This window comes from Anthonomus grandis, chromosome 10 (genome assembly GCF_022605725.1).
Source record: "Anthonomus grandis grandis chromosome 10, icAntGran1.3, whole genome shotgun sequence".
Lineage (NCBI taxonomy): Eukaryota > Metazoa > Arthropoda > Insecta > Coleoptera > Curculionidae > Anthonomus > Anthonomus grandis.
The window spans coordinates 14,337,299-14,353,145 of NC_065555.1; the positions used below are offsets into that span (position 1 = coordinate 14,337,299).

At 30.9% G+C, this 15,847-nt stretch overlaps 1 protein-coding gene across 1 annotated transcript; it reads right to left on the reverse strand.

The window, feature by feature from the left end:
* Positions 1 to 1,061: 1,061 nt before the first annotated feature.
* On the reverse strand, positions 1,062 to 15,402 carry LOC126741476 (geranyl diphosphate synthase-like). The gene is made up of 8 exons (XM_050447891.1): positions 15,235 to 15,402; positions 15,017 to 15,179; positions 10,137 to 10,277; positions 9,919 to 10,073; positions 1,960 to 2,103; positions 1,737 to 1,887; positions 1,490 to 1,653; positions 1,062 to 1,435 (listed from the first exon to the last, which is right to left on the reverse strand). The coding sequence occupies exons 1-8, from the start codon at positions 15,318 to 15,320 to the stop codon at positions 1,237 to 1,239; spliced, it is 1,203 nt and encodes a 400-aa protein (XP_050303848.1). The 5' UTR covers positions 15,321 to 15,402; the 3' UTR covers positions 1,062 to 1,236.
* Between the last annotated feature and the right edge of the window lie 445 nt (positions 15,403 to 15,847).

A 15,847-nucleotide genomic window follows, 5' to 3' on the forward strand; every position in this document is an offset into this window, starting at 1 on the left:
TTAATTTGACTAGTCTTTAGACAAAGGTTTGGTCGATGTCTATAATTATGTTAAAACTTAATTTAAAATTTATAATTACTCTTAAATGGCGTTTGAATATTAACAATGTTTGATTAACAAATTTATATATTTCTAGGCGTATCCTCAGATTTCCATATAATTACAGACATGTGTTGATATCCATAAAATAAAAAAAAAATTGAGTCAAAAAGTCTAACGGTTTTTAAATTATACCCGGATTTCTAAACCCTTAAAATGGTATTTTCGCATGGCCGTGATGCGGAGCCACAATAGTTCCTTATAGTACCTTCTTTTAATATGTAGAAATCTGTATCGTCCTAAGTTTAAATTTTCTATTTTGAATCGTAGATGTCCTTATTGTAATATGTTTTTAATTTTAATTCTGTTATTTATTGTTGTTTTTATTCCCGATAACGGGTAATTTTTGTTTTATTTGGTGAACGTATATATTTTTTGTAATGTTCTGGTAAGTTCTAAATCTGTATTGTTTTAGCGAATAAGCTCTTTTTTAAAACTATCTTGAATTACCTGTATTTTATTTTAGTATCTGATGATGGATGTTTACACAGCCGAAGTGACCTACATGCATTTTTCTTGGAGATAAAGACTTCCTCATTTTCTAATCTTTACATTTAAGTCTGATTATTTCAAAAACGGGCGCTCCTATCGAAGTAAGACAAGAGCATCCTTTTATGTAAAAATGTTGGTTCTTTTAAATTTTACTATGCACATAATTAAAAAGTAGCCAGAAAAAAAGTTACGACATTTTTATCCTTGCTGACCACTAATTTCAATCGACCCTGTAGCCTGTATACATTTTAGCATAAAATGTTATAAAATCAGCTAGTAACAATAACAATAGTATATGATAAAAATTTCGAAAAAAAATGACCAGGCGTTTTGAAAATATTTAATTCATTTTATTGATGACTTAAAATAAAAGCATATAAAAAATAAATCAATAAAAAAAATTATAATAAGGATCCCAAAAGCATCTGTTTTTTAATTCCAGTAATATTTCCTAAGAAAAAATGTGAAACTAGTTATTTAATCGTTTTATTAAAGAATTCTCATACAAAAGTGCAATAGTGTGACCTTAGTTTTTCATCTAATACTTAGGTAGCTATTGTAACCTTTTTTTTGCATCCCATAAACACAGAGACAGAAAAAAAAACTCTATTTAAATAGAAACAAAATTGTACAACCACTAAAATCTTAATTCAATGTTCTTATATCTGCCCTAAAAGATTTATTTGCTATCTCATAATACATTTCGTGTGGGATCCCGTTTCGAATTTTCGGAATCTCTTCTTGCACGTATCTCAATATGTCATTTTCTTCCTTCAAGAATAACTCGTCGAGTCTAAGGTCCTCGTATAAGCTAACAATTTTCATAATCTTCTCTGGATCTGACCTACAACTCTTATTATTTAAAATACGTTCAAATTTCTCGTCATTGCTTGCTTACCTTCCAATGTTTTCCCAAAATTCTTTTTTTTGTGCCGGAGTACCTCGCTCAAGTGTTCTTATTGTAAACCATGTTATTCTGTAGGTAGGTATATCCATTCCAACATTCATTTCTTCTGATTTCAAAATTTCTCCTTGATTCCTAAATAGATCTTTGAAATCATTCTAAAAACAGTTAATCTATTAAATTTTTAGGGTATCAGCAGGAATTTGTATAGAATAATATAAGTGTAAAATTGACTTTTTACCATCATTTGAAAAAGTAATCCAAGACGAGTAACTATATGGTAGTTCTCTTTTATCTTCTTCTCATCGTATTTGTTTGACAAAGCTAATCCAATTTCGATAGGCATGCTAATTGTATAATATGTAGTTTTATACATAGTCAGCTTCTCGTAGCTAAAAAAAATAAGTTTTATTATATTTACAACAAAATTTGTATCTAAAAATATTTAAAGAAAAAACACTTGCATATCCATAGTGAATGCCTCAACAACAGGCTTTTTTGTACTTTCATCATAAAATAAAGTATCGTATAGTTGACCCATATAGGTTAAAAGACCGTGCTTGTTGTAAAGATGCCTCACCGTTTGGTAACTGGGATGAGATTTTCCACTAAAATGAACAATTAAACAGTTAGGAGTCAAAGACACTAAAGTTTTACTTTGGCATTCTGCCATTGAATTAAGCACTTGATTTATGCCTTAAGAAAAAACGATTTTTAGCGATATGCTCCAAAATATTTTGTTCTCCTTGGGATTTGTACATTTAGCCGCTGGTGTTAGCATAGGAACACATTATAGTAAATTAATATAATTTTTTACTTAAAAATAAATCGTGCAATGACAAACGCCTATTCCAAGTTCGAGGTCACAAGACTGCTGGGAAGAAATATACCCACCTAAAAATATTATAAGTGCCAAACTCAGTGACGGAATGTAAAGTTCGTTATCTGCCTTAAGTTCATTTTAGAAGTAGAGCGAATGGATAATAAAAAATGTGTTGTATTTTCTCACAAAACACCAATCTTGGTTTAACTGTTATGCATTTCGATGAGACAACTTGTCATCATCGGGTTCTAAAGTATATTCACGATAAATGTGACACGATCGAAATGCATAACTCTCGTAATATTGAATCCTATAAAAGCAAAATCCGACAAATCCACTTTTAGAAAATTTGGGGAAATGAGAAAAAACGATAAAGGGAAGTTAAAAGCTCAATATCTTTTTAAGTCTCTTTATATACATAGAGCAAGTCATCAAGCATCTAATTTTGAACAATTCAAAATTAGATGCTTGATGTTTTGAAACTAACAAACCCATTTGTCGGATTTTGAAACTGATCATAGTGGATTTGTCGTATTTTGTAAAAAAAAAACTTTTGTTTTTGAAATACGTATTTTATTACGGAAAAAATTTAACAAACATAGATACTTATACCGACATTATTTAAAAATAGTTTAAACTAACAAATCACTTAAATAAGGCATGTTTTCACACAAATTCTCTTCATTTTCTGGAATTTCTATGTTCAGCAGATTTTCCAATTCGTATTTTTCAAGAATATTCTTTTAGTATTTCAATTTATTCAGTTCTTTCCATTTATCTCCATATTGTTTGGTGAGGAGTGTTTGGACATTCTTTAGCTTTTTAGGATTTGGCTGTATACCCTTTTGAACTAATACTGGATTTATATCGTCGGTTGGTGGCTTGCCCTTTTTTAAGACTGATTTGAAAACACCCAGATCTGATTTATAGGACTGCTCTCCTCGAATCGTAACCTGTCCAGAACTAGTGCGATTCAATATGTACGTCTTGCATACATTAAATGAGAACTGCCATTGACCAGTAGGTTTTACTGCTTCCTTACAAGCTCTCTTCCAATTGTGCACTTCTAAGTCAGATCCAAATCGATAAACTTTACCGTGATCAGCAAAAATAATTAGGTACTGTTCTACGGAGACTAAGACTTCTTTTTTTATATATTTTTCAATTCGAGCGAACACACGATCTGCAGGGAGAAAAGAATGCCCAATAACTGGAAAGATAATTTCTAATTTTGAGACTGACTGAGGAGCCTCCTGACTAAGCCACACGGTACACATTGTTATTAAAGTAGAGTTTTTATTCTGACCTGCACATCCATCAGCAACAAGTCTTACTTTATTTTTATTCCCAAGGTCTAGTTGACAAAGTTTGTAAAATACAGCACTTGCTATTTCAAATTGACACATTATTTTTAGTGAGGGGTGAGTGTGAACTGCCAGTAACAATGGTAAAATTGTAAATATAAAGCTGGCGGCTATAATAAACTGGTTGGTCAGAAATCTTTGGTAGGACCTGATTCTTCTGGCAATCAAATAATAATGTAATTAGTTTAGGTTTTTCTTCTTTTAAATGGTGAAAGAAAACCTTGGCGCATAATTTATGTACATGTCTTTCCGTCATTAGTTTATTTTTTTATTTTCGTCTTTCTCTTTTTTTATTTTTTCTGTTAATTGGAGACACACGGAACACACATCAGGGTTGGTATTTCGTTCATTTTTTGACAGTATAATAATAATAATATTAAGACGTTTATTAGTCACCAAGAAATTACAGCATTTAAGCACAAAGAATGAAACTAATAGGTAGTTGTATTAACTTTTACAAAATTTCAAATATTACAAAATTCCACTAAATATTGAGTATTTCATCATTTACCAATAACAAAAAAAATCGAAGAATTTGTAACAAAATAAAAAAGCTAATAATACAAGGTGACCAACAGGCCATAATATGCAGATTTACAGGGATATCCTTTAAACAAAAGGCTTCCTGAATTCTGTTCAGGCCAAAAAAAAAATAAAAAAAAACAATAATTTAAAAATTTAATAATAAATATTCTTTTGAAAAAGAAAGAACATACCTAATGGGAGCATGAGAAGAGGATCAGGATATGAAAGAAAATATGAGGGGAAGGGAAGATGAGGAAAATTATATAACGATTTATGGCAACGTTCAAAGCCTTTCAGGAACAAAATCATCAAAACAACATTATACACAAAAACGTTAAAAAAAATCACTTATACACATAATTAACCAAGGAGAAGCAGCTTAATGTTAACTTTAAAAGTTTTTTCTATGTAAAATCATTTATTTTAAACCTATTTTTATAGTGTGCAATCAAGTATAAAAATGACTTTTTAAATAATTCCTTATTGTGCACCGAAATAGTAAGTAAATTCTTTCTTCTAATATTTAGGTTATGTACGTCCGTTCGGAATCTAATCTTTCTAAGCAAATATGATGGAGACTTCCACTTAAGTAATTTATAAAAAAAAAACAAATAAGATGTAATACTCGTCGATTGAACATATTTAACCAGCCCGCATCCTTTAGCTTAATAAGCTAAAGGATGCGGGCTATGAGAAATATGCTCCCCTCTCCTTACGCCAAATACAAGTCTTAGGCATGAATTCTGAAGTTTTTGTATCCGATAGGCATCTGAGCAGTGAAGACAAGGACCATAAATAGTGTCGCAGAAATTGAAAGGTGACAAAACCAATGCTTTACAAAGCATTTTCTTAATATTAGTACTTAAGTAATTCTTCTGCGCGTAAATAGTTTTTAAAGCAGAGTATCCAATTTTAAGTTTAAGTGTAACATGCCCCTAAATTTTAGTTTATGATCTATTAGGAGCCCCAGATTATTGGCTGAATTTTGAAATTGTATAACATCGTTATTCATTTCAAGTCTAAAGTTATTTAAAATCTCAATCCGGTGAGCATCACTACAAAAAAGAATAGCTTTAGATTTGGCTGGTTTAATTTTTAAAAGTAGATTTTGAGTTTCAGCAAAGATATTATTAAGATCTATATTAATATTAAGGTTAGCGAAGGATTAATATTCAGGAGCATAATTGGGTTTAAATGAATAATAAATTTGAGTATCATCTGCATAGCAGTGATGTTTACATCTATTTAATTTTTTTGTTAATTGTGATGTGTATATTGTATATAGCAATGGACTCAAAATACTACCTTGTGGTACACCAGAAATAACGTCAAGTGCCTCCGATATTTTTCCATTTAGCAGAACTCTATGTTTGCGGTTTGAAAGAAAAGATGACATAAGTGTTAAGGCCGACTGAGAAAATCCTAGATAATGTAATAGAGATATGAGTATCTCATGATTCACCATGTCAAATGCTTTGGTAAAATCTAAGAGAATTAAAACAGTTGCCTGATCTTTATCCAAAACCCGAAATATATCGTCTGTAACTTGAGACAACGCAGTGACACAGCTATAGCCCGTATGAAACCCAGACTGATATTCTGGGATGAGATTATTGCTATTTAAATAATCAAGAATTTGGCGCTCCATAATTTTTTCCAAAATTTTCGAAAGAGCAGAAAGTATAGAAATAGAACGAAGATTGTTGAATTCCGTGGGATTTTTAATTTTAGGTAAGGGAATTATATTGGCCTCCTTCCACTTTTCCGGAAAATAGCTTTTCTCTAGACAACAATGTGGGTAAGAGGGTTAATAATCACAGGACAGCAAAGCGTCACAATAGTTATATTTAAATTATCAGATCCAAATTCCTTGCTTTTTATAGTTTAAAGAATTTTTCCTACTAAATCCTGGTCTACTAAATTAAACATAAAATCGTATATATTAGGAAAAATTCTGTGCTCCTTAAACAAAATTATAAAATCGGTATTAGGCTTATTGTTGTTATTGTTTATATTAGTAAAAAAAACTATTAAGTTTTTCAACATCTTGTTATGATATAGGAAGCTGTACATTAGATTTTTTAGAAATATTGATTTTTTTCAACTCACTCCAAATTTCTCTATTACTACAAATGCCAAGTTTATAAGTCAAATATGCTTTTTTCTCTGCACAAATCGCAGACGTTGTAATATTTCTATACTATTTATACGTATTCCAGCCCTCCCGATCCCTACTAGCTCTAAACTTATTTAGAGCCCTATTACGAAGCTTTTGCATAAACCTGATGTTGGGGGTTATCCAGGGGCTATATGGTTTTTTTTATTATTAACCCTCTTAATTGGCGCATGTATGTCTAGGATATTAAGTATCGACTGTGTGAAAAAATCAACCTTAGAGTCAATTTCAGGCATGATATACATACTATGCCATACTATTAAGTTTGCCATACTCCAGATCAGACTAAAAACATAAATGTTCAATATTATGAAGGTTTCTATATGTAAAACTAAAGCGTTGTGACTCAGAAATATTAAAATTAATTTCACAAAATACCAACAAGTGATCCGACACCTCAACATCCCTAACACCACAAGCCTCCATGAGGTCAATATTAGAAAAAATCAAATCAATCAGGGACATAGAAATATCAGACACTCTTGTCGGCTCTGATATGAATTGTTTTAAACCATAAACTTCAGTAAGTTCAAACAATGAAGTATTTACATTTGGATTAAGAACATTTATGTTAAAGTCGCCAAGAAGTATTATGTGCTCATAGGCAGCATAAAAATCAACCAGAATATTATCCAGAGCGGAATAAAAAAGGTTTAGTTCACCTTTAGGTGGACGATAGATGTTTCCAACGAGAATTTTTTTGTCATTTATATTTAGCTCGATCCAAATTTGTTCAAGAAAAGCTGCAGATTCTCTATGCATAATACGAAAGTTAAAAGTATTTTTGAGATACACAGCGACACCGCCACCTCTATTTAGCCTATCCTGACGAACGAGAATGTAACTATCCAAGTGAATAGTGTCATCGGAAACATGGGAGTGAAGCCAAGTCTCCGAGACACCGATCATATCATATTTATACTTTTTTATATGATCCTGAAAAATATCAAAGCTGTTTGTAAGTGATCTAGTATTCAGATGCGCACATGAAAACATTAATGTAATATATAATAAAGGAAAAGTTATATAAAAGAGAGTGACAAATAAGGGAGTGTAGGAATTTAAAAAAAAGGAGTTTGCAAGTATGCTCTTTAACTAATTTCACTTTAGTTTAAGTTATCACAAGACAGGTAATAGTAACAGTTAAATTTAACAGTAAAAAAAATAAAAAAAATAAAAAAATACCGCTCATGGTGGTGTTAAGTGAAGTAAGTATAGTCTCCTCATCTTTGAAATACTAAGTGTTGAGGATAAATATTTGCGGTTAGTTCTGTTTCGGCAATAATAAGACTCGATTACCTTAAAACTTTCAATGAATTTCATTACAGACTCTTTTTTCGCACTATATTTTCCAGAAATTCTGTCGCCACCCTTTAATCCGATCTTTACCAACTGCCAAAATTTTAGTAAATGCATTCCTGCAAACTGGAACCAGTTTTAAAGTATTGGCCTTTGGAATATTATAAACAACTGAAAAACTTCTTTTAGGCGCGCCCTTTTCATTTTCGGTTTTTTTGTGTTTAATATCTCCAATCAGACAGTGCTTTAAAATTAGGTTGTCTTGTTCAATTTTAGTTTTGTAAAGATAAAAAGTTTATGAAAATTTGAAACATCGTACATTGACAATGAACTGCAACGATACGATTTTATCGCGTGTTTACATTTTGGATACTCCGGCAAACTTACCTCTCATTTTGCTCTCGTTTTCTCTTCCAAGTTTCTGGTTTAACCACTATTTCCTTGCTAAGAGAGGCGTCGTAGGTTTTATTGACTCTGTCAATTCCATTTGATAGAGTTCTAGGCACTTAAAACTTATTATTTAATAAAAAAATTGGCAATAATTAAATAAAAGTACAAAATATTACTGTTCGAGTCCGCGAACAACGTTATACTAACATCGTAAAAAATTCGCGCGTAAAATTATTATTGTTATGTGGACGCCGGGAGCGCCGTGATTGGTCGAAATGGATTTTTCGGTTTTTGTTACGACGCGTTGGATTTGACATTAGGATTTGGCGGATTTTAAAACTATAGCCAATATTCTACTTTAAATTTCAACGTATTTTGACAGTTTTTGATACCACAAACCTATTTAAATTTGCAGATTTTTATTATGTAAACATTTCAAAACAATAACCTCGTTTTTGACCAAAAGTGGATTTGTCGGGTTTTGCTTCTATAGGATTCATTTGATTTATGAAAAAAATACTTCTTTTAACAAGAGATATTTTTTTATTAACCATTCACTCCACTCCCAAAATGGAGCGAAGAAAACGAACTTAACATTCCGCCATTGAATTCGGCACTTATAATATTTTGGAGTGGTCAACAATGTCTAATCTTTAAGTAATTATCGAGTCTGGCCTGACAATTTAAGATGCAATACTAGTATACAAAACTGTAAGGAACACTCTAAAATAGCCATAAAAAAGATTTATTATTTAGGCATTTTGAAGTATGAAGAACAAAAACTGTTACTTGTTTTTGTTCTTCATACTTAAACCTGTCAACTTCATATTTAAACCTGTTTGCTGGATTTTAGTAAGGCATTTGGCACTCTAAATCATGATATGCTGCTAACTAAATTACATTTCTTTGGTTTTTCTAATACTTCTATGGCCTTACTAAGATCCTGCCTGACCAGCAGGTTTCAATGCGTGGAGATTGATTCTCACCCCTTATATTCAAAATCTAAATTTAATTTTTGTTACCACTCTTGTACCTCAGGAATCTCTATTAGAACCCCTATTACACATTGTTGATATGAAAAATATTATATCTTATTGTAAACTATAATAATACGCAGATGATTCTTAGATTTATACATCGTTCTCATTAAACTCCTTACGACGCTCACATACACTGTTGCTTGCTCACTTAAATGCTACGCGCCAAGTTAATAAAAGTGCTGAGTTCAATGGCGGAATGTTAAACTTGTTGCCTGCCTGTATGTTATATGTTTAAAGTGTCGAAGAGCGTGACAAATTTACCTAATATTTTTGGATAGAATCAAAAAACTAACGAACTAACTATAAAAATAAAAAAAATTAATTAATTCAGTTGTCTGCTATTATATTTGGCACTTCAAAAGGTCATTGAATACCGAGCGAACTTTAAAGCCAGCCAAAATACTATACTATAGCCAAATTGCTAAAAGTGTTTAACTCAATCGTGTTGAATTCAATGGCAAATTAATAAATTTGATCCCTGGTTCTTTGTTATATGTTTCAAAGTTATAAATACAATTACCCCAGATACTTTGCAAATGTCATCAAGTCTGACTTGACAATTTTAGACGCATTAAAGAACTGTAACAAGCATTCTAAAATGGCCAATAGGTTTGATTAGTGAGACATTCTGCTATACAAATTGGCACTTAGTTTTACCATTTAAATAAATTATCTTATTACAGCTCGAAATGCTACGCGCCAAATTAATAAAAGTGCTAAGTTCAATGACGAAATGTTAAATTCATTATTTACCCTTATGTCATATGTTAGAAGCATCCATAACATATCATATTAAATATACTTACGCAGTAGCTAAAATTAAATTTCTAGTGCTCTCAGCTGCAAAAAGTTCACCAACACAATTTCTAGTTTTTCCAGGTAAGGCATAAAATGCTTTTACTCCCCTACGTATGTCAGCATCATCCTGAATATCGTCCAGTTGTAAAATAACACCATGTAACTAAAGAAAAATGATTTTAGTGTATATTTTGGTTATTAAAAGATAGGTTATTAGAATTCTTACGATTTCAACTGTAGCAGCCATTAAGGCAGCATTATTATATTTTTCAGGCGTAAGATCTTCAGGGCTTGCAGCTATTTCATAATTTCGAAGAATACTCGTTGATCTCCATAGTTTTCCATTTGAACTCGCATACTCAACTGCCTAAAAATATTATAATACTATTAACTTATTTGTAAAGACACTTAGTGTTGCAATATAGATGAAAGAGAGCTCATGCATTAGCTTAAACTCTGATTTGCATTTGCAGATTCGAGTTATTCGCAGTTTATTTTAATATTTACAAAAATATTTATATGATCTTGACGATGGAGTAATTCATGCACGATCAAATCTTTCATCTGGAATACAAGAATAGCAAATCAATCTGAAATATCTTATAGTATATTGTAGAGACTGACTGTTAAGAGAACTTGGTGGTTCTGCATTATTAGCAAACTTCTTACAAGGACCCCAAAAAGGCCAAACACAATTTTTTACTTGGGCATTCTGCCATTTAAATTTGCCTTTCATTTTTCCATTTGTCCATTAAAAAAAACTCAAGATTAGGCTTAAGAATGTTTTCAATATTTATCTATTTCTTGAAAACCTGAAATACCGTTTAAGTAATCTCCAATTCCCTGGAATAAATAAACGATTTTATCTCACCCTTATCCAAATATATCTTAAAATTCCTATATATATGTATATATATATATAATTGGAATAAATTTAAAAAAATAGCTTTTCCAGAATTTATTCCTAGTTATTGGCATTTTTTTTCAAAATCTAATATAATATACTAATTTTGTTTGACATTTTCAGGGACTTTTAAGTAATTTCACTCATCCTTCGACCGTCTGGAAGTGTTATCAAAACACCTATAATTGCCTAGAATAAATATAAGATTTCCTTTTTTTGTTGGAATAGATTCCTAGATATATTTTTTTTTCACCTAAAAATAATGTTTATTCCTTCTTTGACTACTTGGGAAACCTTTAACTGTCTGGAAAAATTAAATAAAAATCCTTTCCTTTATCAAAGTTACTAAATCCGCGGAATTTTTGAACTGAGATAAATGGTTTGGTCCTTCGAACCAGATTATACTGCTTCTAGTACTTGATATATAGCATTTATCTTAATTAATTGATTACTTAAATATGAAATTCGTACTTTATTTCTGCATTTCTAACACTCAAGTTTCACTATCAGTTTTGCCAGATTTTTGTAAGTTTTACTTGTCTCTTTTATTCTTTTAATAACATTTAGCTCTTTCATTAATATATCGATTGAATACTTAATAAAATTTAACATATTTCCACAGTTTCTACCAAATTTCTTAATGTTTGTTGGTCCTTCGAACCGGATTTTGAGATACACATTTCGTACTTTGTCTTTTTATTGTCGCTCTTCTTCTTTTAATTTATTGTTATAAGCGTCATATAAATAGACTCACTTCCATCAACAACGTCATGAAATTCACACATGATATGTCCTTTTAAAGAATTGACTTATTACCAATTGAGTGGATGAGCGATCTTCAAAGATAACTCTAAATCAATATCAATAAAAAGTGCTGAATTTAATGACGTAATGTTAAATTCGTTGCCATATGTTATAGTAGCCACATAAATATAGGTAGTTATGGTAATAATTATAAATTGTTATAGTAATTCCAGGGAGTTATCATAATAATTTAAGAATAGAAATAAATTGGAAGAATTAAAAAGGCAATAAAAAATGTATCAGGCATTCTACCATTGAGATTAGCACTTGACTTTTCCATTAAAAAAATGCTTCAATTGCAAATTCACCATGTAATATTAGATGAATCGCTAACTGCAGAAAGGCGACATCTCCAATTTCTTAGGAAATTCATATTTTCATATATTTAAATTTCATTACCTTAAATACATCGTTTACTGCATAAACGGGACATACGACATTGTCATACCATTTACTCGATAGCGTTATAATTCTCGCTAACCACAAAAAGGGGATATGTAAACTATTGACTTCGGTTCTTTTCGTGCGGTTTCGTACACCAATACAAAAGACCAGATAATATAATCACTAAAATGCAATAGAGATTCGGGGACCTATTTTAATGTTCCGCTCTGATTTATTTTCGTTTTTGCTGGCTGAGTAATAAAAAACGCAGTCGTTTAGTTCTGTTTAGAATTTCATAGAAACAAGGAAATAACACGTGCTTATTTCATTTACAATTTCATTTTATTTAAGTTGAATAGAAAAAATGAGTTCGAGTTCAGAATCTGAAAATATCCCAAAAAAAACGAAAAAAAGGTGTTGTGAACACTGAGAAATATGAAAGAAATTATATTAAAAGGGCAAAACTGCAAGGCGTCCAACATGTAAATTATTTTGGAAAATGCATTCCTGCCAAAGAGGTTGCGGGTGTTTATGGTAAGTCTGGGGTTTTTTTAAATCATCGTTAGGCAAACTAGTTTATCCTTTTAGTTGTTACAAGAAATGTTTAAGTGGACTGATTGAAGAAGAAAAACAAAGTATGCTTAATTTGTTTTGTAATTTGCAAACAAAAGACTTACAAGATATGTATTTATAAGGACTCTTAGAAATACATTCCATTTCATGAAAAAGAGGTAGCATAGACTCTTCTAATAGTAAACCAAAATCTTTTAGTGTCAAATATTTTATTCTTAATGGTTCAAGTAGAATACAGACTTGTAAAAGAGCATTTCTATCAATTTATGGAATATCTAAGAAGCGATGCGAACGTATTGTTTTTCTCCTAGAAAATCACAAAACCCCTCAGGATATGCGCGGTAAAAATGTAAGTGGGAATGCAATAAAAAGATCTGTTATTGCAAATATCCGGAACCACATTGAATCCTATCCGGTAAAAATATCTCATTATATGAGCCAAGAAATTCGTTATCTATATTGCAAATTATCAATAAAGACAATGTTTGAGATGTTTAGAGAAAAACACCCGACTGATAAAATTTCTTACAAATTTTTTTGGTCCTATTTTAAAGAAAATTATAACTTAAAATTTGGTAGACCAGCAAAATATACTTGCAGGGAACTTAATGCTAAAATAAAGAGTGACTGTCTTAACGATCATGCAAAAAGAGTAGCAGTTGCTGAGCTTATGGTCCACAAGAGACGAAGCAAGAAGTTTTATACTGCTCTAGATTCGGTAAAAAAGCGCTGTACTGAAGATGAGCAGACCTTAGGTATTTGCATTGATTTCATGGCGAATGTATCGCTACCACAACTTCCGGTTCAAGATCTGTACAACTTTGGACAGCTCACTGTTTGTACTTTTGGGGTACATAATTTAGGATCTAATAATATTGCTTGTTATGTCTACCATAAAGGGGAGGCGGGCAAAGGTGCAAATGACGTATGCTCTTTTCTCAAGCATTACTTAGATCAGCAAAGCTTGCAAAAGTATAAAACTCTTCACATTTTCTGTGACAACTGTCGTGGACAGAATAAAAATAATACCGTGATTCGCTTTCTAATGAGTTTAGTTGAATTCAAGAGATTTAATGAGATTGAAATGTACTCCCAATGAGAGGCCATTCATTTATGCTTTGCGATCGTGACTTCGGCCTAATTAAACGACAGTTTAATAAAATAGAACGATTTTACACCATCCAGGATTATGTTGAAATAATTTCCAAGGCTTGCAAAAATTCAGCAAAATTTTCAACTGTTCAAGTGTCTAGCGATTTTGTGTACGATTTCAAATGTTGGTGGCCACAATTTTATAAAAGAACCTGTCTGAGTAATGAATCTTAAGGAAAGAGTGTACCACGATCTCAAAAGAAATCGTTTTCTATCGCATCCTTCCAACATTTGAGTATTTCAACAACCACTCAGATAGTTGGCCATGAGTTTATATATAACTGCCCTGTAAGTAATACTTACCGGCTTAGAAATGCTGAAAAAGAATTAACTCAATGTTCTGTTCAAAACCAACTAATAAAAAAAATGACTGATATATTAAATATAATAAAATTTATTCCTGAGAATTATATGGAATTTTGGAGGATCATTTCGGCTTGCCGACAAGTGAGAAAGAATGCGATGTAGAATGAGTATGTACTATTTAAATAAAGCAAATGTCAAAGTTATAGAATTTTCTTTTATTTTACTGCAAAAAGGAGACATGTCCATATGTCAAAATTGACAATAACTTCATGAAAAATTTAAAAACACCAAAAGAGATGAAGGTGATATATAAAATATACCTCCAGGTACATTTCCACAAAAAAACAATAGTCAAATAAGCTTTAAGCAAAGTTTAGGTAGTTTTTTCCTCTTCCTGTACAATTTTAAAATTGTGACTGCAGTTAGTCATTCAGATAAGGGATCCAGCTGTATACTCGGCAAGACTATATACTGATAATTTGTGAACTATATTTAGAAATAATATACAAACTAAGTTTTCATACAGTTGGCTTATCAGTTGAGAATAATTATGGTGCTGTTTATATATTGGCAAATTTCTGGCTAAGCTTAAACATTGAGATGCCATTTGTGAGTAAGGTTCTCCATCCAAATGAAGTTTTAGTAGTTTAATTTTAAAATGCCATATAGAAATTGAAAAGTTGCTCAGATACAGCTAGGATTGCTTTGATTTATTTTATTATGTGACATTTAAATTAATGATTCAATAGTCCTATAGCACAATATACCTATACCATGTATGGTCGTAGTTATTTTTTTAAATTTCTTAGTCTATGTGGTTTATTTTTAAATTTATCAAGGATAGAAATTTTTTGTGTATTTCCTTTTCTCAATTTTGCCTTTTCACTTATGTCACCTCTATAATGAATACGACTGGTCCAAGAGACTCTTCGACTTATTTTCCTTATATGATTGATTAGCCTAAATAATTATAACGTTCTTACCGTAGCGATTCTATCAATTACTTCGGGTATCTCTTTATATTCAGGCAAAGTTTGAAGGATTTGACGAAATTTTGGAAATGTATCTAATATTACTTGCTTATTACGTTTCATCTCTGGGCTTTCATAAAGGGGGCGTTTAAGGACGTTCGGTTGTTTAAAACTCCTAAAACCAACATTCGATTATTTAAATTTATCTAATTTTAAACGAGTAAAGTTACCTTTTTGCATTGGAGAATATTGGAGCGATCTTAAAAGAGGGACTCGTTGAACCAGTAAGACATCTTATAGCTCTTGATGATATCATTTTTGTTTATTCCAGTAAGAACTCACTTAATTTGATATTTTAGGGCAACTGATGGAAACTTTAATATATATAAATGTTATATAATATAACCTATGTTTTATCGATATTTTACTGCTTAACCTTAAACATAAAATATTCAAAGTTGATTGGCTATTGTTCCCTAAAGCACTCGGTAATAAACCGATCTACGTCATATACTATGGTATTTTATTTGAAAAGCATTTGAAGGAATTTGAATCAATTATTCATATTTTAACTTTAACATTACATTCACTTTATATCTTATGTGAGTTTAATGGCATTTTAAGGGAAAATTAAATTAAACATTTGTTAAATTTAGGAAAATATTATCTAGTAAGGTATTGTTAGTTCATTGGTTGACCAAGCTGCCTTACTATAAACATCAAAACTAAATAAGTTCAGCTTCCATTACCGATACAGCATAGTGTTTCTACTTAATATGCATACATGCCAATATCCTGGTTATTTATTGAGCGATCTTTTGCATTTTTAGTTTGAGAATATAT